This window comes from Diadema antillarum, unplaced genomic scaffold (assembly GCF_040938485.1).
Source record: "Diadema antillarum isolate AM-2024a unplaced genomic scaffold, OU_Dant_1.0 scf00000050, whole genome shotgun sequence".
Lineage (NCBI taxonomy): Eukaryota > Metazoa > Echinodermata > Echinoidea > Diadematoida > Diadematidae > Diadema > Diadema antillarum.
In genome coordinates this window covers 1,173,398-1,200,905 of record NW_027270939.1, presented here as the reverse complement: position 1 = coordinate 1,200,905, position 27,508 = coordinate 1,173,398, and the positions used below count along the sequence as shown (strand labels likewise).

At 37.6% G+C, this 27,508-nt stretch overlaps 1 protein-coding gene across 1 annotated transcript in view; it reads left to right on the top strand.

Moving 5' to 3' along the window:
• Nucleotides 1-1,270: 1,270 nt before the first annotated feature.
• Nucleotides 1,271-27,508, top strand: part of LOC139715558 (uncharacterized) — a 46,788-nt gene continuing 20,550 nt past the window's right edge. The window contains exons 1-4 of the mRNA XM_071627120.1: nucleotides 1,271-1,526; nucleotides 3,819-3,881; nucleotides 24,255-24,407; nucleotides 26,666-26,752. Coding sequence (XP_071483221.1) covers nucleotides 1,389-1,526; nucleotides 3,819-3,881; nucleotides 24,255-24,407; nucleotides 26,666-26,752 — 441 coding nt within the window. The 5' untranslated portion in view covers nucleotides 1,271-1,388. The remainder of the gene's footprint in view (nucleotides 1,527-3,818; nucleotides 3,882-24,254; nucleotides 24,408-26,665; nucleotides 26,753-27,508) is intronic.

Below are 27,508 nucleotides of genomic sequence, written 5' to 3'. Positions count from 1 at the left end.
TAAGAGGCTTTTCATAATTTTTCATAATGTTCAAAACATGAATCCCTACCTCAACCAGTACTGTACAGTCCCTTTAAGCTGGTCTTCCATGGGGTCCAGTTGGATGTGAGGTGGGGACCACTTCACCGGGTTAGACACCCTGCTCTTTGCGATGGATGAATGAAGCGGGATCTTTTACGTGCATGAGTTGTGACTCTCTCATACACGGGACCTCCATTATGTCCTATATCCGAGGGACAGCTATGTTTGTATGTGTGTATGTGTGTGTATGCATGTAGGGCCTGTGTATGCGTGTCTGCACATGTGTACATACAATGCATCTAACGTTAGGCCTATAATGTAGCTATGTAGGCTTCAGTGTATGTTATGCATGTAGTGTGTGGGCCTAGCCCTACCTATATCTCTTTGATAAAGTTAAACCCTATGCCGATCACATGATTGCGGGCCTATATGCCTATGCTTGTTTCGACAGGTTCACACACAAAATGATGATAATAGCCTATTTGTTCTTTTCTGATATTTTGTGTATCACATAACAGTTTTTACTTGAGTGACATGAGGAAACTTACTATAAGAGAGTAAAATACCTATTTAAATAAGTCAAATAAATGGCCCTAATGATGATACAACTCGACTTTTGTCTTTACAGATGATAATTTCCCGAGAGGCTTGTCTGTACAAATTCTAAAGTGAAGGAGCAAGATCTGTTATTATGCAAACCATAACTGTCTTCGCCAAATACAGGACATTTTATAATAATAATAATAATAATAATAACAGTGGCTACTTGTATGTATAGCGCACAGGTCTACTTTTCAGTGCTCATGGCGCTTCAAAAATGAAAAGATATCATATATTTACATGCATATACATATTCAAACATTTCAACAAATAAGAAAATGGTAAACAAAAACAAATATATACCAAATAAAGAATACAACATATACCAATTAAAAATACAATATTGATCCATGTAATTAATGACATACAGCAATTACAGCAATTACATTTTATGATATTGAAGTATGTAAAATAAGGGTGGAAACCCATATCGCTGATCACATGCATTTTCTTTGTTGTTGTTGTTGTTGTTGTTGTTGTTTTTGCATTTTGTCTGTTCGTTTGACAATATTGAAAGACGGCGTACCAGGCAGGAATTACACCGTGTCATTGCACTAAACAACGGCCTGCTGTTGATGTTATCAATATTTAGTGTTACAGCCTGGATGTCAGGCTAACCTTAGGCTGCCATATTGGAGAGAATGTATAGGAGTGCCTCGCATGTTCGGAAAGTGTTATTAAAATACACGGTTTAACCCGGTATATTTTAATGTCCAGTGAGTCGCTGGTGGTGACTGATTAGTGACCGAAGAAATTTGGATTTAAAAATGAGTTCAAATGACAGTAGGCGATCCAAAAGAAGGCGAAATAAACGGGGTGGTGGAAAGGCCAATTCTCGCCCTGTTAGCAGCAATGGCAACGCGATTAACGTTAGTAGTGCACCGTCTGCGAAGACAGATGGCCAGGTAAGGGGCGAGCGTGTGTGTGGAGTTGCGTTGTCTTGGCTCTGCGTGCGTGTGTGTCCTATTGATTGAACGTGTCATGTGTGAGTGCATGAATGTGGCAAGTGAACTTGTTTACAATTCAAACATTCATTCAGCAAAAATGCATTTGATCCAGGCAGACAGATACACTGAAAATTATAAAACTATACCGTATGAAGAAGGTGTACATGTAGAAAAAGTATAGTACTATGAGTGGATAATGCATTGTTACATCTACAAATCCACAATGTTAGAAAACGGTCAACTCCATGCCAGGCCATGACCCGTGTCCATGACATCATGACACGGCCTGGCCATGTCTTGGACTTCGTTGATAAGTTGGTCATCCTTCATAACATTTGTAAAAAAACGCGCACCAAGGTTCGTGCCAATATTCAACTGCGCACAAAAGCGTGGTTTTTACTAACCCCGGCGCGGGGCGCCGCGCTGTAACTTAGTTGTATTTGTAAGACTAGTGTAGTGTAAACATGCAGTAACGGCGCCCCGAACGAAGACTTGTATGCAAATTAGGGAGGTAATCAAGTACACTGTGATGCTTGCAATTCAGTAAACAACTCATCGTTCAAAACGACACTTGGATTTGCAACGAAAAGCCACATGTTGTAATATCCTATTGTTGAATATTAGAATCTATAGGCAACTAGATCTATAGTATCACTCGCCATTAATCTCCGAAAACAAGATTAATAGTCATCATCTTTGAGAACATCTCCACAAGATGCGAATCGCCATTTTGAGCATATCACGTAAATAAAATGATCTGCGCATGTGCAAATGAATATTCATGTCAGTTCTCAGCAAGCCGTCCTGTTTTTTTTTTCCACAGGCATACATTGTGTATTATAATATGTGCTACGTTTTATCCATACCCGATCGACAGCAAGGCTGTTGGCGCATGCACTGTGTAAGTTGTACTATGATACGAAGTGCGGAAAGACTAAAACCTCGCATAAAATCTTTCACTTGGCTCTTAAAACAGATCGTATTGTAAATTGATTTCGGCGGCTCTGATTGTAAGTATCTTATCTAACAGTACGGCAGTGATTTTCAATGTAAAACCCTGTATTTTGGTCTCTGGTCACCAAAATGCTACGCCATATCAGGCGTTTCTTCGATAGCCATAGGGCTGCCATGCGACCCCGACTCTGTACGGGTTGGAGTAGCTGGTGCGGTTAGGTTTTTACATGTAGTCAATTAGTTTGTCAAATTTTGGACATCGTTATGGTCTAAATATGTTAGATCTAATTACTTGTATAAATGGGCGGCTTGCTTTCTTTATGTCAGTGTACAGTGTAGGTGGTGCTAAACTGCTATATATTACTGCTAATCAATCGATATACTTTCATATCCATGTCAATATCTCAAAATCTGCAAACCCAAATTGCACCAAAAATCCCCACAGGATGTACATTGTACATATCGTACACATACAGTACTTGCTACAGTCTGACAGTTGCGGTTGTAGCTTACATGTATTTCAATCACTCTCATCAATTTGAACCAGATCTTGTATCGTATATTGGGAAGCTAAGAAGACATTTGCTGAAGCTGTTTGTTCATAACTGCTCAAAGGTTGTGTAAATGTGAAATGACTGGATATTTGAAACCCACACTTCTGAAAGGGTGCGTTTGGATTGGAAATCAACTCACTTCTGGCATAGAATTAAGGTTTCCAAAAGACTTTCAGGAAGATTTGGGCAGATGATAAACGCAAAGATGGTTTGATTACCATATGGGGTTAGAAACGGCTTTCTGAAACATGGGATAAAGTGCAATCTCGAATGAGTTTGAGCCAGAAATGCTTTTCTGTAGAGATGATAAATTTTTATGCAGGTTGTTTTGAAAGGCGTTTGTATCTCGGACCTGCCCATGCCAACTACATGACTTCTGCTCCTAGGGGTCAAACAGCGCACTGGTGCTGCCTTCCTCTTGACTCACGATGGAGATGATAAACGCAACAACTCGAGAAACGCGATCCAAAAGGCCTTTGCAAATGCGTTTTGAGTTGGGTATTGAAACATGTTTCAGTGATGGCTCACATATTTGGACATTTGTGCAAGTACATTGTGTATGCAGTTATAAATTGCTAAAACTCTTTGTGAATTACTTTACTCTAGGAAGATTGCACAGTATACTGATCATTATTTTTCTTTATTTTTGTAAGATTGTATTACCAAATGATTATTCCCTAGTATTCTATTGTTTGCATGAACTTATTGGTCCTTTCAATTATCTTACATCTTAATTGATTAGATGATGTCATCCATGCCTGCTTCTAATACCCTTTCTGAGTTGGACTTGGACAACATTCCTCAGGTGAGAGGCACTGTGTACCATAAGTTGTGAGACTGCCAGGAATCTATTAGTATACCTATTAGTATGACATGGCATGGAAATTAAAAGAGAAAATCTGTGCTCTTGCTTGAGTTTGAGAAGCAATATTGATTTGTGGGGCAAGCAAGAATGACACTTTCCTGTTACATAATGAAACATTTATTCCCATTGCCTCCTCTGCCCCGTCCAAACTATGAGTTATCTTTCATTTGCCCTGTAGGACAAATTTTTCAATTTTATTTGAATTGGCCATATTTTGCCGGCAAGTCCCTTTGTTCAGTTTTGTTCAGCTGATGACTGATCAGTGAAAATATCCGGAGAATTCTTAAATATGTAGCTTTATCTAGCTATACTAAACAATTGTACAATCTAGCTGTTTCTTACAGCTCTTGCTTCTATCTTCATTGCTTCTAGTTCTTCATGACTTTAAAAGTACCATATTTGCTTTTTCTGAGAGACCCCTGTATAGAGTCCCCTGGTTGTCTGGCATGAGGTTGGTATACGTTTCTATGGAAACAAGTGGGCACACGTTTCTCCTCGAGAGAAGTGGGCAGTTTCTTGTGTGTACATACTGTATGAGCACTCCGCCACATACAGCGCTGGTCACAGGAAGTGTGTGCCATCTCACCCGAGACAGTTTAGAGTCCCCTCAGGCCTCATCTAGCACAAGTTTAGCACAACCCTTGGAGGTTGTGCTAGACTCGTGCTAGGCTGTGTAGCGCAATCTTTACCTCGGACTTACGCCAGACTCACCCTAGACTTGTGCTTTGTGCCATGACCATGTAGAGTCCCCATCAGCTGGGGTAAACACGGCACAACTTGCGGAGTTTGTGCATGTTTTGGGGGACTCTAAACTGGTACAAGATAGGTCACTCTGGTTTTGATTCGTTTGTGGTTTTGTGTGTTTTGCTTGTTGTTATGAGGCGCTTGAGCTACATAGCTTATAATTGAAGGTCGTTCAAAAGAATCACACATTTCTACATGCACACACACATGTACACATACACATACACACATTCTTTTTTTTTTTTTTCTTTAGAGGAAAATGAAGCAAACAGAAATATGTTGAATGTTGTGTGTCTTAAAGTGTCTCTGGCTCAAGAAAAAAAAAATGTCTTTAAGATTTGCGTGATTGTATTCATTCTCATTTTTTTATTTTAAGGAGGAAGTGATTTGCAGAGAAAATCTACATTAGAAATATTGTTCGGCAACATTTTCAAAGTAATACTTTGACAAGCAAGAGGAAATCTACACTATCTCAAAATTTAAATTGCCATACAGTATGTGCCGGGACATACTTGAATAAGTGAAGATGATTATGATGAATTACACATCATTCATAATGCCTGTGGGAAAATCACTTTTGATTTTTTTTTCTTTTTTTTTCCATGATGAACTTAATCTTTAAGCATCCTGGTTTGATTGATATCTGTGAAATAATGGCACATTTATTACTGGAGAATTTTGAGGGGTTTGGGGCGTTCTACATGTAATTCCAGTTCTTAGATATCCTGTTAACATACTCATAAAACAGTATCTTCTGTTATGTGAGCAAGCATTTGAGAATACAATGCATTAGGTGTGGAAACCATTTTGTGGTCAACTTCAAATTTGTGTAGATTTTTCACTGTATAAGTTTGCTTGTGGTAGTGTGAGGGATAGGCAAGAATATGACAGTAAAACAGGCTAGCAGGTGATTTAGAAGTGAGTTCACTTTAAACAAGGTGTCCATCCCTTAGTCACATGAGAACCCTGCACAGTGCAGCTTGATCAAACTCCTCTGACATGGCTGCTCTCATACTCTGCTTGGTTTGTCATTTGTTAAGACATAGAGCTCTGAGTATGCCGAGTATTAGTGCGAAGGTTTTTTGCAGGCTTGCTCCTGGTCAGGTCTTGACTATAATAGACACCTTGGTTAGCTGTAGAATCATCTTGAATTATCACAATAGCTTTCAACTAATTTTACAATCTAAAAAGAATACTGTAAAACATTTATGATTGTCATGACAGTTATAAACAAAAAGAAAAAATACCCCCCCCCAAAAAAAGAAAGGAATCTACAAATGCATTTTCGTGAATAATGTGTTTTCACAAATACATGTATGTGATTATAATCGGTACCTATTTGACATGGTGTCAGCTCGTTCATCCGTTTTCTTCACTAAACCAGTCCACCGTTCCATGATTGTAATTTACACCTCTTGCATATAAACATAACTTCAGTGACACTGTAAGACAAATGTTCCCCCTTTTTTGTTGTTGTTGATTTACAGCTACCTTACTCAAACAAATGTCACAAGTACAGGTACAGTTTGTTGCAGTGAAACGTAATCAAACCTTTCACAAGACCAGATTGAATTGAGACATTTATGGGATTGAGTGAAGAAGTTGTGAGTGTGACTGATGATACATTAGTATTTGTAACAATATATAGTTTGTTGATACTCTATTATCATCTTTTCCTTTTTGTGGGGGGGGGGGGTCTATTTTGATAGTTAACTACTGTATACGGCGAATATTTCGTGAGGTTTTTATTTTCGCAAATTTCGCAAGTCGGGTGCTATTCGCGAAATTAAAGACACACGAAAATGTTGACTCTGATCCCGATATGAATGTGACGTAGGGGTTTACACTTCTCCGTTCAGTGTACAGGACTCCACGATCGCAAATTTAACCACTCGCGAAATAGTCGGGAATACCCGATTCTTGAAAATTTAGACTTACGAAATATATGGCGTATACAGTATCTCTACAGGCTGTTTCACTATTTAGCACTGTAATCAATCCCAAGTTCAATTCAACTGATCTTAGGGACAATTTGGGGATCAATCAGTCCTCAGATGTTAGGAACTGTTTCAACAAATCATTTGGGAACAGTATATTGTGCCTACCATGCCGCATTCTAGAATACATTTTTAATGTCTATGTATCCTTCCCAACTACACAACTAGCTCTTATCTGAATTTGTCCCAACTTTAGGTTCATTTTTCGGCTCGATATACAAGTTGTAGTTCCCATGTTAGTGAAACAGGGCCCAGGCCTGTTTGAGCTTATATCCTGGGTAAAGTGAACTAGAGCATAGAGTGGAGTTCTACTTGAACTTGTGTATCCATATTGAGTGTGGTAGACATTGCTGCATGAAGAGGGTGGTGACATGAAAAAGACAAAGCTGTCTTGCATAAAGGAAGGAAGGTGTAGGCTCTTGGAGGCAAAGAAAAAAAAAGAAGAAGAAGGAAATGTTTTACACTTGAGGTGTCTTTCAAGCCTGTGTGAAATTAGTAGGATTTATAACCATGGCATGTTACACACACCTGTAGGCCTACTTAATTATTGTTGACACTGGCGTTGGGACATGCGTATTGTACTTACAGGCAAGTACTGTGGACATCAAACAATGCCTTGTGCACAAACATTTGTGTAGTAGGGTCGCTACAAGTAACAACGCATCGTCACTATTGGACAGGAGGCTCTAAGTCTCCTGTTCTAATGTACATCATTGGTATGGTAGGAAGAAAGAGTAGGGCATTGCAGTACAGTGTAGTCTTGCAATAAGTGGTGTGGTGAGATCCATGATATCTTTTTCATTCGATCACATCAGTTGTGTACACGTAAGTACTCCTGCACTTTTGGTGTGGTGCTACAAAATGATGAATAGAAGGTAAAACGGTTCTCAGAAGGGCTCAAATTCATCTTACAACATTTGGAAGTTGCTTGCAACATGTCAAAAGGGTCTACAAGTACCAAGAAACTTGTCAGGCTGCGGCAATTTGCCAGGTTAATGATATGTTTTGGAATATTTTGAGATAAATAGTGAAAATTAATGAGAATAAAGTATACTTGACTTTTGTTCCTGGAGACCCCTTCCTGTTCAGCAGTGGGTTTGTAGAATGTTTCATAATGATCTACAATGTATCATGCCCTAGCAAATGTATTTACCAACAAACTGCATGCGATTTATACTCGCACAGAAGATCGATGGATACTTTTGTTAGTTATCAATAGTCAATTATAAAACATGACGTAGCAACCACAATTGAATAGTTCTCAGATTGCAATACAGTTCGCGTACCGTTTTAGCTAATATTTCAAATTTTCATCTACATATACCTACCCAACTAAAATTGTGTTATCACGGCATTATCTCACACATTTGTTTGAATGCACTATAAAAGATGTGTCCATTTTAGAGCAAATATTGACAGTTTGTGCCAGTGCATGGAAACGTATGTTTCACCTTTAATGTACAAAGAGTGGTGAGAATGATGTCTTGATGAGTGTATCTCTGCTGAATCAGGCAGGTGGAAACCTCTTCTTTCCACTTCCTGGGTTGAATCTACAGTACACGGCATGCTCCAACGGATGGTCTGTTGGGCACTGTGTGTTGCCGTATATTACTGGGTGACCATGATGTGGTTTTTGCATCTAATAAATGCCTTCCAAGTGCTCCCCATGAGTAGTCTTGTACCATGGAATACATTCCTAATCAATCTTTCTTTGAAGGTAAATTTGCTTATTACCTCCACGAAGGAGGTATATTTTTTGTGGTGTTTGTCTGTCTGTCTGTTTGCAAAGTAACTCAAAAGTTATGTATGGATTTCAATGAAATTTTCAGGAAGAGTCGATAATGACACAAGGAACAGATGATTGAAATTGTGTGAGCAGTAACTATTCTTTTTCTTTTCTTTTTAAAGGCCACATTATGTGAATCCCATTGATATATCTTATTGCAGAAAAAAGGAGAACAAGAATTTGGTAAGAAGTAAAAATCTATACCAATGTAAATGGATATTCAGTAAATCATATGAAAAAAAAACCACACATACGTGGAAACAAAAATATACTAGGCCCTATATATTGAGTTATCCTATACACTAAAGAGGAAAAAAAATCAACCAAAACCAAGCAACCATGAAGTCCTCTTCCACAATGGGTAGCTGTGTTGTAATGTTACAATAGTACTTACATTTGTACATACAATGGAATGTATTCTACCAAAATGTTCACATGAACCTACATTTACTTGCATTATAAAGAGTCTGCTGAGACAGCACATCAAGAAATAAACAGGATGACGATGTGATTCTCTTTGAGAAGAGGCAATAATGGTGCAAAAGTATTGCACGTTGGGAATTAGGAAAAAAGAAGAATAACTTGAAATGCTGTAAAGTGCATGTTGTGAGACATCATAGTTACCGGTATTGATGCGTGTGAGTGCTGCATGTGGGGTTTTGTAATGGCAGGTTTCATCATGACGCAAGGATGGTGTGCCTATCAATTGTGATTTCAAAGTCATTTTTGTGATGGTACAATATATGCCATGTTGTTTCCTTGTGTATATGGCACACCTTGTTTTCCCTGGAAAGTGGTCAGAGAACTGGGTGACTTTGGTGCCTCAAGAGCAGTGAAGTGTGTGATAGATAGATGTGTTTGGGCCTGATGAACAGCTTGTCTGTACTACCAGGGAGGTGAGACAACTCCCTGGTACTACCTACATTGTAGGTATGCATGTGCTGTGCTGTGAATGATTGCTCAGCCTTTGTGCTTTTAAACTGCTTGAGTGCTAGTCTGTATGTGCAATGTGTATGTTGCATATGATGTGTGTGTATGCATAAGCAATTGCCAAGACATATATTGTATACTTGTAATCATACATTGTGAGATATGAAAGACTTTGTATGCCTGTGTACCTTATGGCAGTTTTCGACAGAAGATGCATGTAAACCGTATCAGTTTACCAATCTACCAGCTCACCTCTCTAAGGCTACACATACTATAAAGAGGGTTCAAAACAAATTGTGTAACTGAAATTACAATATTAGTCACTCGTATAGTCCCTTCTTCATATCTTTTTCCTTAAGTAAAACAAGGGGGGGCTGGGGCATTATTTTTTTTTTAATTGTTAGAATTTCATTTCTCCAATATTGAGCTACAGTGTACAGTGCAACTATACTGTAGTTGTATGCTTGGAGTCCAGATGAGTACATTGTACAATGTGTCACTTCAGTTCATCATGTCTAGTCAGTTTTTATGAAAGTCGTAGATAATGTAGCTTGATTCTTCCATATTAGATTCAATCTAATACAGGTTTTATCAAAATCATATCTTGCAGCCAATGGCTGAATTGTACATGTCTAACTTGGTAAAGATAAAAGGTAAACTAAAAGGTACATGTGAAAATGATAAAGGTAATTACTACACACAGAATTAATGTTAATATATAACGATAATCTAAAATTCATGGAAAAACAAAAATGTAATTGAGGTTTTGTTAGATATGTAGGGCCGTACACAGATAAAAGAAATTGGATACAAAATGTAACAAATTGATTTATCCGTTAAAACTTATTTTCACTTGGTGTACAAAAATAGTAATGAATAGATATCATAACATAAATAAATGACCGAGTCTATTAGAATATGAATATCACATACTCTAAAACGAGGAATGTTCGCGTGCATTTTGATTTAGCGAATTTTGCGAGCGCCAAGATTCACAAAATTAAAATGCACGCGAAAGTTCTTGTTTACACTCTATGCTTTGAATGCCAGTGGCATTTTGCGAAAATTTCATGCTGCAAAAAAAGGCCATTGGCTCCAATTTCGCGAAAAATTCATGCCGCAAATATATCATGTTTTACAGTATTCATAAATTTTGTGTGACATTTGAGTCATTCCATTGGGTTTGGTCAACAAATTGCATGATGTCCATGTAATGGAGGTACAGCAGGGTTGCCAACCTTGAGCGAGAGTTTAGAGTGAGAGGGAGTGGATATTATGACATCTATTGTTGCCAAAAAGTGGGGGGGGGGGGGGGAGGATGGTACACCCCTGATGCTACATAGTGTTCCAGAGCTACATTTCAACAATGAAAATGAAAAGAAAAATGATTGAATGATTTTTGTCCGTTATACATTACAGACGACTACATCCTCTTGGTAGAAGGCATTCACAAGATAAAGTAGACCTACATGTAGGGCTATAGAACTCGGCAGCATCATCAACTGCAGTTTCATTGATAAAAGTGTGACCAGGAAATGCCTTAGGAAGTTATCATGCACAAGTAGAGACTGTTGCCAATATGTAGGATGTTGTTAACCACTGAATAGCTTTTTAGGCACTGACTACAAGTGAGATATAATGTAGAGAATGGCTAGGCAGTTAACGAACCCTACACTGTGTTATGCCAGTCTGACACTGAGTATAGTCACACTGTGAGCCCAGATCACAATTTCCCACGACCTGACAATGCACACATACACACAAACACACACTCCCCTTACTCCCAAGGGCTACACACACATAGCAGTCTTTGACACAGACATTCCTCTTGATGGAGCAGTGTGTATGTATGTGTGTGTGTGTATGTGTGTGTGTGTGCTTTTGTGCGTGTGCTTACATTTATATGACTGCATTCTCTGTTGTACTGTGGAGCTCAGGGTTCAGTGTGGTTTCACAGCCACCCTTCCAAATACCCATCCCCCCCCCCTCCCTACACTTCTGCTAGTAGTAGCCTGAGCTCCATGTGTGTTGCTTGTTTGCAAGGGTATTGACACAAGCCCTACAAATAAAAGTAGTAATGGCCTGTACCAGGCATTTACTGTGTTCTATCTGTGGTATGCATTTGGTCTCTCTCTTTCCTGCTCTGAGTGTATGCAGCTAGCTGTCATAGCAGTACATTCTACAAGTTTAATTATTATCAGGAATAGCAGCAGAAACAAAGGAATATGTAGGCCTACCCTCTTTAATGCAGGCTGTACAATCCCCCTTTCAGCAACTACAACTTTTGTACAGTACAGTGTGTTGTATTGTATTTAATCTTAGTATACAACAGTCAATAGACTGCTACATGTATGTTTAGCTGGTTTCTAGGGAATTCCCTGTAAGGAAATACATGCACACCCAATCTACATGGCGATGTGTGTACAATGTACATTATGTTCAGATAGCTTTGAGTAGAGGGAATTCCCTCAGGCTCAAGCAAGTGCACTCCCTACAAGAGAGCCATTTTTATAAAACAGGGGAAGCCCAATAAATAGGAGTTTGTATCATAGAACAATAGGCCAATGGTCTAATTGCTATGGGTGCTTGTAGAGGAAATGGATTGATTAGACAACAAAGAATGTAGTTTGGACATAACAAGACATCATCCTGTGATACTGGTACAGACCCACTAGAAAAGTTTGTGATCTTACAAAATTGTGAATGGGGCACATTTGGAAATATGAAATAGAGAAGAAGAAAAACATTTTTATTGTTGGTGCAGCATTCTGAAATCATAGTACAAGACAGTGCAATACATGTACAATATGCAGGCCTATTGTATCGTACGTCATTTCCTATGTTGCAGAGATCAGAGTTAGTTAGCTTACTTTGTAGAGCTGCGTTTGAGATTGACTTAGAAATCTTTGAAGGGATTGAGATTTTTATTTGAATGAGATAGGGTTTATTCTGATTTAATACACCATTTTAGTGATGTGGATAGCTGAAATGAGAATGTGTGATGATACATGTTTTGTTATTGGTCTTGGGGCTTATTGTTAATTCATATAATGTAGATTATTAACATAATGAGAATTGTACAATAAAACTGTTACTGAAAGGAAATCATCAGTATTAGTTGTTGTTTGCTATAGTTATAGGGTAGGGCCTATTTTTTTTTGGACCAGTGTACAAGCATGTAGGCCTAATATCATACATGGTTGTACTTGCACCAGAGTGCTTTCTGATTACAGAGATACAAACTTTACGTATAATATGGTGTCCACCCACTTGGGATTCATTATTGGGACAGGCTATTCAAAATTGTATCATATGTTGTCTTTCGACAGCTTGAAATACCTACAGTTTTGACCCTTTGGGCTGTCATTTTTTTTCTTCTTTTCTATCTTCAGATAGGCCCAACCTTGTTGTAGGAAATGCAGGTTATGATGTGATCACAATTTATCCTGGCCAATCTATTTGCTCCCCTGGTACAGTTATGACTGCATTCAACAGCCAAAAGTCCTAGCAGCATTTTAAATAATTGATTCTAGGACTAGGATCGCAGTATTTGTAGATCCCATCCTAACATTTTTACTGATGTTAGTTGAATTTGGTATGTGATATTACTTCTGGCAAGGAGTACATTTGTACATGAAAGGGAGTGCTGCTTGAATTCCTGTCTACCAACAGGGAGGGTAGGAATTTGACCTCCCCCATGTCTGGTCAAGTCAACATAGGTATACATGTACACACCCTGCTGTGTGAGCAGGATCCTTGAAACCAAAACTTGGTTCATGCTGGGCTTTTGACCTTGGATGTGTACATCATGGACTCCTGTACAGTCTTGAAGTTCCAAACACTTGTTATACAGGTTAAACCGCGTTTAATCAATGACTAACCATTGTTTTGATTTTAAATCAGATCTTCACTTTCTATATGGTCGTTGAGGACCTTGAATAGCCCTCTCTTTTATGGGTTGAAACAAAAAAAGAAGTTTTGGCATGCATGAATGGAATGAAATGAAAAATTAATAAGATTTGACCTGCATGTATTGGTATGCATCAAATAACCAGTTGGTAATAGAAACTGCAATTCAGATTTTATATCAGTATTGATACTAATGATAGCTAGGCAAAGAGACTGCACCTGCCGTGGTATAAATTACAGATTGTTTGATGTGACTACAGAGTAGGCCTATTCTCTTTTTCTGAGTGACACAGTCTGAAAAGAAAATAGTACCATGGAGTCACCAAAAGGTGATTCAGATTTTTACTGGAGCACATCAGGATGTGGTTCATATCATTTATATCTGTATCTAGGCCTACGTTAAAAAAAAACAAAACTTTTTTTTTAAACATTGAAAGGAGAAGTGGGTCAAAAATTTCCTTACTTTATACCATTTCATTCCAATGTACATTGTGCACATCCATATTTATCATGTGATTTTCTATTTTAGGCCCTACATCATGTTTATAGTTATTTTAAAGTTGCCACTCAAAGTCTGTGCTGTGTAGTGAGTAGGCCTACATTATAAACATGAAATCCAGAACTGCACAAAATCCAAAGACTCATAAGTTCCCACAATCAAACTGCAGCTCAGGATTGGTTACAGTAGTTTTGATTATTTGCCATGAGATTTCACCACACATACACGTATATGACAGTCATAATGTGGATATTTGCTTATACGTTGTAGTAAGCAGACCCATTGTAAGGTAATTGAAATGTATAGCATCAGAGTTTTCCATAATTGTGCAGCTTTCTTGTAAAACCATGACATTACGATTAAATGAAATTGCACCTTTTTTTTTTTTTTTTTTTTTGCAAAAATGCCGACATTACACATATCGTGATGCATTATGGTCACTACGGAAGTGAAGGAGGAACTATTCTGTGTTACTCAGGGCATCCCTGACCAATCCATGGGCACACATTTTTTAAAATGAAGGATTATGAACATGATATGCTCTGTTGCTGCTATTGATATTATACCAGCCCTTTGCTGTAAAGACAGACAAACCTTGTATGAGTTATTTGAGGGCATAGGGACACATGCATCATGTGTTTATGTATTTAATGTGCTATTCTAAGCACTGTTAATTATTGTTATTATTATCAACAATGCGCACATTTTATATTATGTTTATAGTATAGCTCGTAATATGTAGTCCAACCAAGTGTACAATGTATTTTCCACTCCTGAACACATTTAAGACAAGTTGTAATGAATTTTGATGCAGCATTGGTTTGCATGGTTCCTGAGAATTTGTATTAAATCAGAACTGGAGGTATTTGTGGGAAATGACCAAGAGTATAGTATCTGGGCCATCCGTTGCGGTAAAAGCATCGCAACACATCTGCTTTGATCAGCAGTCGCAGTTACGATGAAGTTGATATGGAGCCTTGTACGAAAGGTACCAACGTACAGTGTATAGCGTGCATTTTCACTTTACTTTCAGAGTCATTAGCAATAGATCATTCTAAATTTTTGAAGTGGGGTTGTGCAGAAAGATCCAGGCACTCAGTAATGAAAATAGACCTTGTGTATTCAAACATTATGGCCCGATTTCACAGAGGTAGTCTAAATTTTGCCCATGGATTATGCAAATTTTGTCTGTGTATTAAATGTATGTGACAGATTGTGCATGGTAACAGGCGTCCGATAATGAATGTGAGCTGATACGTGCATGTGAAAATTGCTTCTATTCAGCGCTTGTTTTTGGTCCTTGAATTAAATTGAAACCATGGATCTGATTTAAACCACCTTTGTGACTTTGGGCCGATGATTCTAAGCATACACACAGACACATACATACCCACTCAAATAGTGACATTGATAGACTACACACAGATGTTCATATGTGTGAGACTGCTGCAGTAAACCATTAGTTATTCTTTTTGCGTGTATTTTTTCTTCGATAAGGATGTGTAGAAGGTGACATATTTTTAACTGTGTATTCTTCATGATACTACTGCGCGAATAGTGGGATCTCTGCCAATTGTCAATAAGAAACACTTACTGTACATGTACAGTTCATCTCCTTTGTGACTACTTTCAAATCTTCTATGCAGGATTAATATTTTGTCAGAAGTCTCCTATCAGATATAAAAATGTTGTTTGCCAGAATTTGAGCCACCATCCGTCCGTGCTAAATCGATAGGGTTGTTTGCGGATGACAACCGCTAATTGCCCTTGCCTGGTGACCCCGCCGTCTTTCCATTCACCAGCTTGCGCAGACTGCAACAATAAACCCTGCTCCACTGCGAGGGCCGTGTGGTAACTTTCCTGTTTGGTAACACCAAGAAATGTGAAAGTCGTGAAATCGCCGTTCTGCCCTCTGACAGCTAATTCTCGCTGACTGTTTTTCCAGTTAACATGATGTCCTCAGTGGTATGGCAAAAGGAGGAGTTTGAACACAAAGACTGCATTGCATGAAGACATGGTGAGGTACAGACAAAGTGAAACTATTGGAGAGTGTATCCATTTCCTCCGCAGATTCGATCACCTTTGTTTCTCACATCTCTTACACCATATTGTAAATGCATGCTCATGTTCGAGACTTCAAAATATTTTGCTCGGATGATGGGCAATTTAGCAGTCTGACCATCCGCGCAAAAAAGTATTTCCGGCCAAAGAGGCTCCCATTAAAGATGGAAGTCTGCAGTATTTAAAGAGGCCATGGTTATGCAATGCTATTGCTTTGACAATGACTACATCTTGATGTGATCTCATTTGTGTCAGCCTCTTTAAGAAAAAAAAAAATTTGTCTATTCACCCCTGACTTCAAGGCCTCTGTCTCAAGGTGATTCCTGTTATTGGGGGACCTGAATTGTTAAAGGGAAAGTCCACGCGATGTTCAAGGTGACATTGGTAAAGCATGTAAAATCAGCCAAAAAAACCAAACCAAACCTAAGCAGTAAAGATTTCAGCAAATCTGCATGAAATAAGACAAGTTTTGGAATTTGACAATTTTTACATCTTTACAGAAACAGCGATTTGTCATAACCACAAAGTACATAAAGCATCATACGATTGAATGATATATATATATACATGTATTTTACTGTTTACCTCAGCCGGTTTGATTTTTCTGGAGTATGATAGAGAAGATTATGGATAATTGCTGAGGCACAGCTGTTTTTTTTTTTCCGAATAGTTGCTAACAAACAGTGTTTTCCAGGTTTTTGTTGTTAGAAAAGGAAAATTGTACATACCCTGTATCTCTGTGAAGACTCTGAGGTCCAATGACTCATAATTTAACATACCGGGTACTGTATACACAATATATCTAGCAAGTCTTTTTTTTTTTTTTTCAAATAGGGACTTCACAACAATTCTGCAAACAGTTAAATTTGCGATCGTGGAGTACAGTACTGAATGGAGAAATATATGCTGGCATGTCCAGCCATGTCTGAATGAGATTTGATATTTTTGTGCGTTTTTGAATTTATGAATAACAAAATTTGCGAAAATAAAAGCCTCGCAAAATATTTGGCCTGGTCACTACTCTTAGGTTACACAGAATTACTTGCAGTTTTCCACACATCTCATCAAATCTTTCTGGCAGTTACAGAGACTCCAACCCCAAGCACCTTCTGATCTGGAGATTCTCCCGCCCGAAACCCCTAGCAAACGGGAGACTCCAAGTTGATGTGTGCGAAGCGCGAAGTTCCTAGGGTTCTAGATGTTCTCTGGTGCTATCTAAGGCTTATTTTTTCAACATGCGATAGCAATAAGTAAGAAATCCTTTCCACCGGGAGACACAGAGCCAGGGCGGGAGAAATCAAGTCTCAAACGGGAGAACGGGAGATTTTGCAAAAAATGGGCTTTCGGCGGGAGATCTCCCGTCGAAAACGGGAGAGTTGGAGTCTCTGCAGTTAAGTCATCAGCGTGCAGTATACATTGTCAGTACTGTGCTATATTAACTGTACTGTAGTCTGTATTGATTTTCAAACGGTATATGCCTCTGTAGTGAATGTGAAAAGCTGGCATTGATCTTTGCCCTGGTTATTGTAGTTGTGAGTTCAGACTGTAAAGTGAATTGTATAATTTGCAGCCTTGTGGCAAGCCAAATTACAGTTGTATCAGAACTGCAGGTATGCATTATCTAAGAAAACTGCTTGAAAGTCAAGGTTACAACTGCCAGCAGCTGCCCCATACATCTTAGAATTTGTTTCTAGAGAGAGGGAAAAAACTTTTTTTTTTTTTTTGTCCCTCACACTCTTTGCAGTATTGAAATATTCTAGGCCTTTCTACTTGCTTAAATCAGTAATTAAAGAATGTAGTAAATTTTTTGTCAGTTTGCAATTTGGAATTCTAGGAATATGAATCATCAGCCATTCAGAATAAATTTGACATTTTGTTTCAAATAGTTTATTACTGAAACTTGACTTGTTTTTCTTCTCTTAAAGTGTACAACATACATACTTCAAACTATTGCAATATTCACCCAAGTTGGCTGTGGAAAATTGAATACACATAAATGAAATTAGTAAGATTTTAATTTTTTTTTTAATGAATGAGTATTTGCAATTTTTAGTGGTATTTGTTGCTGTTCTTTTAAATCTAAAAATTAATCAGCAGTCATGATTAAAAAATATTTGGAGATTATAAATGAAAAAAACAACAACAAACATTAATTTCGGCAATCTTTTTTCAGCCACTGACTTTCCCACTGGTGCATATGTACAATGTACATGCCCCATGTATTCTAATGTGGGTGTGATCACAACTCAAACATTCATGTGTTATAAGTTCCACTTGTTTGTGTGTTTTTGCCTCAAGGATGGTGGTAAACTCTCATCGTGAGTTTTTTTTTTTTTCATTCCCTTTGCTTTGTGATTCACAAAATGTGGCTAATTATATCCGTGCCAAATGATTAGCGTATTTGACTGTGACATTTTCAGTGCGTGGGGAGAAAAATCCAGTGTGAGGGAAAAAGATTCAGTGTGAATGAGGATAGACGATTGAACGCAGCCATAATGATATGAATAACATAGAGTAGAGTAGAGGCAGGCGGCTGGCAGGGGTGGTCTTTGTGGAAATGTCACAGGGGCCTTGTTGCAGCCAGCCCCAGCTCTCTCCGACACCCTTCCATTTCTGGTGGTGAGGACGGTAAATGCCATGGATCTACGTGTTCTGCTTTACCCTTTTACACTATCGCAGTGACTCCTCATCAATTATTACAAGGCTTTACCATACACACACTTATTTTATCTTCTTTTTTTTTTCAAGTGGATAATTAGCTTGTGTTTGCATATATTCTCCTTGGTTATTTTGGGCTAGTGCATAGCCTTCCTTGAATGATCGACAGAGTCGAAATTGAATTTTGAGACGGGCTTTGCACTCTTATGGCATACCCATGGCCTGTGATACTGTTTAATAATCATGATGACTAGTCATAGCATTTATTTGTGATAATTGAATATAAAGTGCTGAGGTGTGGTTGTGGAAAGAAGGATATTTCTAGATTGTTATACGGATTTATTCCCACGTAATTGCTCAAGGACCTTGGGTTTTATCATAGAAAAAAAAAAAAAAAAACACACACACACACACACTCACTCACTCACTCACTCACTCTGTCTCTATCTCTCGATATCTCTTGCATACTCTACGGTGGAAATAAGATTGAAATGTATCTAAATGATAAAGAAAGTATTATATAAGCTACATGGGTGTAGCATATCACCAGCCAGTGATTACTCAATGACTGTGTTTAACCTGTTTAGGATGGACTGATTTTGCTATAACACTCTTTTCCCATAGACACACACCTGAGTATACTGAGGACTACTGTAAAACGAGGAATTTTCGCGTGCACTTTAATTTCGCGAATTTCGCAAGCGCTAAGATTTGCGAAATTAAAATGCACGCGAAAGTTCTTGTTTACATTATATGCATTGAACGCCAGTGGCACTTCGCGAAAATTTCATGCCACGAAAAAGGCTGTCAGCTCCAATTCGCAAAAATTTCATGCCGCGAATATATCATGTTTTACAGTAGTCTTCAACGGGTTAATAGTATGACAGGCATTATGCATTAAAGATTGCTAAAAAAAAAAAACATTTCCGAATACCAGCTAAAAGAAATGTTAAGGTGCTATTTTAGGGGATGAAAATTTGTGGCCAGATCGATGGTGTAGGCCCCATTTCCTAAAAGACTTGCTTGTACTAATCACTTTGATAACTAATGGAATGGCAATAACCAGTCACTGGTTGGTACCGTGGTGATTCCTGTGGGGGGGGGGGGGGATGTTTGTGATGGTTCAAAAAAAAGGGGCATGTACAGATCAAAACAAAACAAATTGATTTAGTCATAGAATTTCTGGAATTCTAGAAGTAAATGTTCAAGATGTCATGGAGAATAATTATGTAAGTCTGTCTTACCTGGTATCTAGGCCCTATATAAATTGTATCTAAGAAACATAAACTCTGAATTTGACTGTTTTGCTGTGCAAAAAAACAACAACAACAACAAACAAACAACATTGTATTCTTGTAGTATGATACAGACTAACACCAGGTCAGCTTCTCAGAGAACTGGATAGGTTCCAGTAAACGTGTAATATTTTGTTGTAATTTTTTTTTGGACAAATTTGGTGCTCCATACAGAGATAATAGTGTCATGTGAATAGTTTTCGTTATGAAATATTAAATGATACATGAAAATTGTATCTTCTGCAAATCATACACACCTGAAGATCTCTGAAATGGGCCCAGTAGAATTTTCTTTAAGTATGAACAGGACCATTTCAAGACAATGAAGGATGAATAAGTTAATTTTTTAAAAGACATTTTAAATGCTCTTTGAACAGAAATGACACCCAACAAGACAGTATAATTTTCCCCAGCACATGCATTATATAATCAATCTTATGATATGCTGCATGTTCACAGTTTTACATGTATGTATTTTTGTAATACAAGTGCCTTTAATTACCTCTTCTAAATATAGGGCAAGTCCAAGATAATGTCCCCTCAGATGCTCAAAATTCATCTTGATTTAATCAAAAAGTTATTGATATCATGTTGTAGCCAAAGGGTTAAATCATATATTTCCAGCAAAGAAAATATTGAATTATGCAAATTTATGCAAGAAATATGGCCTTGATTTGCATAAATCAAAAACAAACCTTACGTATGGGACAAATTATAAATATTCACCTAAAATCAGTTGAATTTGTCCTTGACCTAGTTCCTTTATGGACATGACCCCTGTATGAGCTAGTATAATCTGCAATTGGTAAGACAAGGTCAGCACATTAATTATGCAAATTATGCACTTTTCCAGAACATAGTGTCCCATACGTAAGGATTTGAGTATGTTTTTTTAAGTTTTTTCTGAAGATTTCTTACATTGACCAATCATACTTTAGGAAGTTCTAATTTATTCATTTCAACTCCAAATTAGCAAAAATAAATGTGGAAATTTAATCAGTCCTTCATCTTATAACTAATTAAAGTTTGCTTACGTATGGGACAAATGCCTTACGTATGGGACATTACATGCAAAGTGAATGGGAAAACCGCCTTTTGACATGGATGCTATATGTCCTTACATTTGTTTGGTTAATGGCTATCTTTGCACCTACTCTGAAGGATATGTCTATATATCTGCCTCTCCTACTCAGTTGACCTCAGGGAGAGTGTAAGAACAGCATTATTGAGTCATTCTATGATTAAGAAAGGAAAATAAAGAATCTTCATTTATACTTGTATTTTCTTATTTTCATTAAAGGCTGTGCAGCTGGTCTTAAATTAACATTCCCCATTAACATTTTGATATTGGACATTTTCTTAATTCAGTTATCATTTTCAACTTTACCTCTCTACAAAATGACTTTGTCCAAGAGAATGGGATTCTCTGAGTGTCATTTTAGGTGCAGTACACTGTTCATCATGTACTACAGGTTGTACAGCCTCAAAAGGGAAATCAAAACAATTGTGCTTATGGCGCTCATCAATGACAACATTATAGGTCTACTGAAAAGAAAAATCACTTAAGGTGACAGCAAGTAACTTTGTCATTACTAGAGTTGATAGCAAAGGAAAAACCCTGTGAGAATACTTTTTATTTTGATATGATTGTTAATATTTCAACTGCCCACCCTCAGAATATGTCATGACTTATCAAGGTCATGAACATGATTTCTGAAAATCCTGTAAAATGAAGACTATAGTTTACATTTGCCATAAACCACAATATCAATACTGGTTCTTTGGTTGGAGTGCTAAAAACACAAATTACACAAACGAATAGGGAATTCAATATTCTTTTCTATTTTGTGTTTGAAGAGACAGATGTGCTCTGAGACACCTTCATCAACTCATACTTACTTTGTACCCCACATCTACACAATTATCAACATACATTGCAATCTGGTAGTGTATGATCAAATGAGGTTATTAGAATTTATTCAAAATTGTAAGTTGCAGATCAGTGAGTTACTTAAGTGTTTCAAATCTAGATTTGAATGTGCAAATGATAATCTTTCCTGTATCACTACACAAGCATGTATGTACAATTGTATGTACAAAGTAACACAAATTTTGTCGTCTTTGGTTTCATAGACATGAAGCCAAGCAATTTGAAAAAAAAAAGCCAGTATTGGTACATACATTCTTCTATCTCCTTAAAATCTAAAACTTTCATTAAAATTTGATTGATTTTGCAGTTCAGCTAAAATTCATATGGCAAAACATGATGATTACAGAGCAAAATGAAGTACTCTTGTTGTTGTTGTGTTTTGTGCTGCATTTCAAACAATTATAAAGCTTTATAAAAAATTAGACAACTTGCAAGGTAAGCCTAGAGCTACTGAAAGTACCCACTTCAAACTATATTTGCAAATTACATTGTACATGACATTTTGATTCTAAAGTTAAAATCATCAAGACTACAAATTAGTTACCGGTATTGTACATGTGCATGTATGCTATATCAAGGTCGCAAGCTAGAATTCGCTCATTTTTTTTTCATTTGATAAAAAAATATTGACTAGAGTATTACAAATGGGCTACAAATAAGAGTGTCAGTATATACTATATCTGTATGTGTAGACATCATGAGGACAGTGTTATGCATGACGGAATCCAAACTAAGACATTTAATTGTAAATCGGTAATTACTTTTATTTGTTTTATTTTAGCTTTGCTAGGTACCTGAACCGGGAAAGTACCCACTTAGAAGTCTATTTCATTTGTTACATGTTGTAGTATGATTTGTGGAACTGAATATGACACTATGGGGAAATTTAAAGTCATTCCCATGAATGCATTTGTGCACTAAAGACAAATGTCCCATACGTAAGTTGAGCCATGTCCCATACGTAAGGTGTACTTTCGTTAATTAAACCAACTTCATGAAAATATGCTTTATTCTTTTGCAGTGAAACTTTGTTGAAAGATACTTCAGTATTGTACCTTTCTTCACTTCTAAACAGAACTTGATCAGTAATGTACTTTCAGAGAATTTTCAGTTCAAACTTTATTTTGAAAAATCCAGTTTTTCTCTGGTCCCATACGTAAGTTGCCATATTTTTCTTAATAAAATACTTAACCCAAGGTCAAATGACATCAAACTTAAACACAATATTCTTCTCAGGGATACCAGTCCTCCTGATGATAAACAATAAAATCCAAGTGCTCCTTCAGTACTTTTCAGAGGTTTGAAATCTCTGAATGTCCCATACGTAAGGTGCGCGATATCTTGGACTTGCCCTATAACACATTGGGTATGCCTAGTGAATTATTGATAATGATTCTTCATGTATTGACATTGAGATCTGATTCATACCTTTAAAATTGTCACCTCCAGACAATTTCCTGTTTGGCAAGCACATATTCTTTTTTCTCTCTCTCTTTTGGTGAGATGAGGATGAATCAACATTGTGCCAAAGTGTTGAACTTTTTTTTTCCTCTCTTCTTGACCCCCCCCCCCCCCCCCCTTTTTGTGTGCATGTGTGTGTGTGCATGTGTGGGAGGGAGGTGACAGAGAATCAGGATATTTTGGTTCTGGAAGGCATGTCTATTTTTTTACCCCCTTGTTGAATAAGACTTTTAGCAGAATATGTCTTTGATGCAAACATGTATTAGTTGTGAAGAAAGTCATTAGTGGGCACGGAAGTCAGAGAATACGAGGGGGTAGTACAGTACATGATTATGAGTGACAGCCTTTCATACATGGTCCCCTGTCTTGCCTCGCCATGTTTGCCTTGTGCAGTGTTCACACATGCAAAATGATACATGTACTTTGCTTTTGGCACCCCGATGGCATGTCAAATGTGTTTTAAACTCATATCCTTTGAGAACAGTTGCTTAAGTTCAAATATTTGATGTTTTGTTTATGATTACTGCATTATCAGTATGTGGCAGTGCATCTATACAATGTATTTATGTAGAATGCAACAAAAATACAAAATCAACAGAGGACTGGTCAGTGAAATCAGTCCAATTGTTTAGATGTAGAGGTTTCATGGATGTTAAAGGCACGATGCAGCAATATATTTCAGTGCCTCGTGTCTCATATTGTGCATTCCAAAACTTTTGAATATTGTGCATTTTTCTTTACTTTTTTTGGGGGGGGGTTGGATGTGGGAGATGGGAATGGAAAGTGGATTTGTCCATTCTTGTTTTGTTTTAAAGAGAAGCATGAGACTGATGATTGTTTGAACAGTTACAATGACATGTACACGTGATAAAAATATCTTTATATTATATTGCTGGTTAAGGATTAGTCTTCTATTCCCACCTTGTAAACAAAATTTCATTTCATAGTGAACGAGTAACATGATTTCATTATTATCATTATCATTATTATATTTTGCTCTGTAGTTAATTTGACCAACTTCTGTTTCATTTCCATTTGTGCAGCCATTGAGTCAGATGCCACGTAGCCACAACCCCTACCTGGACCGAGACCACTGCGTGCTGTGTCACCAGGAGCGCCCTGACCTGCCCGGCAACCGCATCCCTCTAGGGTCTGGCGACGAGAAGGAGAACAACAGGCAGCCACACTCCACACATGTAAGCACTGTCTCTCTAGCTGTAGTGTATTAACAAAGGATCAGCAGATGGTGTAACGCAGTGTAGTGATAATGACGCTTAGTGTAAGTTAATCCTCTATTATAAAAGGAATTGAGAGGTTCATTCATTCAATTGAGTGGTAAAGAAAGGGGAAAACAGCGGGGATGTGTGTAATAGACAGAGACCATAAGTCTGAACCGGACAGTCACTGGAAGAGTGATATTTGAGATTTGAACCTCACATTGACTTAGTAAGATTGTCGTTCACCCAAGGAGAAGTTGGCAATCAGCATAACAAATGATGAAGACAGTGAACAGTTCTGTATACGTCATATATTTCGCGAGTCTAAATTTTCGCGAATCGGGAATTCCCGACGATTTCGTGAGTGGTTAAATTCGCGATCATGTAGTCCTGTACTGAACGAAGAAGTGTACACGCGTACGTCACATTCACATCAGGATCAGAGTCAATATTTTCGCACGTCTTTAATTTTGCGAATAGCACCTGACTCGCAAAATTCGCGAAAATAAAAACCTCGCGAAATATTCGGCGTATACAGTATGTACTGTGAGGGTGTTCACTATAAACCAGTATATGCATGCATGGAAATTGCATAATCAAGTCTCATTGTCTTCTACATGGACTACACTCTGTTCAGTAGCAGATGGTGTAGAAAAGTAGAATTACACTGTACTTGTTTCATTCGGCCATATTCATACAAATGAGTCCACGAATGGTGACCCAGTGATTAAGGGGCACTGTGGCTGTGTGTACATACCAGGTAGTCATCAGGTCAGAACTCCAAATGTTGTGAGAAACAAATTATTATGACACAGCCATCTACTATTTCGTACTTTTTGTATAGATTAGCATGACAGCTAACAAATATATCTTGATACAAATAGTAGCTGAAAACAGGTGCTCACTATCAGCAACTGATGTGTATGTTGTAGCATCTTTTTATTATTGCAAACTAATGAAAACCTTTTTCACCAAATCTGGATGGGGCTGACTAATAGGAAGTGAATATCCAGTGCATTGCAGTGCTTTAATGTGTATGTAGTCTGATATGGAATGGCTGCAGATCTCCAATAGTGAACAAGAAAAGATATTCAAAGATTTTATTAATTACAAACACTAATTAGATGTCTGTGAAGGATGATATGATTTCAGATAAAAGAGAAAAGAATCACAGAGGCAAAGTACCAGTCACAGACATGACCTTCTGGCACTTTACAAGATTCGAGTCTGAAGTGGAAGACTAGCTATGAGGGTTTTGACAGTCGTGAGAGCAAGCCATAAGCAGGAAGCTGCAGCTTGTTTGGCCAGAGAGTAACAGGAAAATTGGGGGATCATTTGAAAACGTGCCCTTTTTGTTGCCTGTGAAGCCCTTCCCCCCTCCCACATCCAGATTGGACGCAGATGTTTGAAGATCATGCATCACTTCTAATCAGTGCTATAATGTGTTTGGGTAGTGTTCCGCCATCATCCATATTGATGACTTGCTCTTGATTAGCATTTCTGAAAACACACAAAGTTAGAAGTATCAAGAAGCCCCTGTACAAATTACTGTATGTGCTAAAAATTGTGAGCTAAGAATAGCAGCTACTTGCATCTAATTCTCAAAGACACGCATCTTATAAATACTGTAGTAGGGACAAGATGCTTTTGCAGATGAGTTAGTAAGCCACAGTGTAAATGCTGGTTGTCAGGCCAGGCAATGTTTCTAGGGACTGCATAAAACGAATGATCTCAACAGTAAAGCAAAGCAAACAAGGCTGTAACTTTGCATACCTCAAGAAAGAAAACTTTCTCACACCTCAAGAAAGAAAACTTTCTCACATGGTAGACTGTAGTATGTATAAGTTTTCATGGTAAGCATCACAATTTCACACGATGCCAAATTAAAATCAATTTTTTTAATGGAATTGGTCCATTAGAGTGTTTTTGAAATCATGTCTTAAAGTATGGCAAATAATTTGGGATACCATTGTATCAGCAAGGCATTATGCCTTTACATGTGACAATATTTGTTGGTTATGTTATTCATAGCTACTATTGTAGTCCGTACACTCTGTAAAAACAGAGAATTAATCATTAAGAATATATCTTTTAAAAATCAGGTTTACAAAACTCATTTTAAACACTTGTTTATACATTGCATCTGTATTTGAAGTAAGTTTCTATGTACAGTCATTCATAGTGGATTTGAAGTGAAAACTAAATGTGAAATAAGACTAATGTATCTCATTTCACAGATGCCGTTGTGGTTGTGTCCAAACTGTCAGCGGACTGTACAACAGGGCGATGCTGGTACTAAGAGCTTTGATCCTTCAACCTTAGGGGTGAGTGTTTGACCCTTTCTTCTGTGTTCCTTATCCCATCAAACCATTTTTAGTGCTTCATCTTTTTATTATTTGTTTTCAAACTATCCATTTAGTGTTTCATAAGGTAAAGTGGTGAAATTATCTTTCGATGAGCCTTGTGTTGTGCGTTTGATTGTTACAGTTGCAGAATTATAGAGGAGTCTCATGTTTTCCTAATGTTGTAGTCGACTATTAAATGACATCATTAAGAAGATTCAAGTTGTTGTTTCCCTCTCTTATCGGCAAATTTTTGTAAATTTCTATCTGAATTTGTGCATATTTAATTAATTTGGTCGCTTCCATCATGGAGCTACAAACGTTTGTAGCTCCATGCTTCCATCTAGTCTTCCTCCAATAGCTGTGAAATGCAGGTTCCTTTTTAACAATGGACAAGGTAATACTTTCTACAGCAAACTTCCCCCAGTCCCCAGTTTTTATGGGTTACTGTAAACATTGAATATTTCACACGGTTTTTATTTTTGCAAATTCAAAAACACACACAAATCAGCTCTGAGCCGGACATACATGTGACATACATGTATACATTTCTCCATTCAGGTTGTACTCCACAATCGCTACTTTAACCACACGCTTAAGTGTTGGGAAGTCCCGGTTTGTGACAAATTAGACTCACTAGAAATATGGCACACACTTTAATGGCATTGACTCCAAAGGTCACTGAATTTCACAGAACTCGTGCTCGAATATTGATGCAAACTTCAAATACGTTTTTCC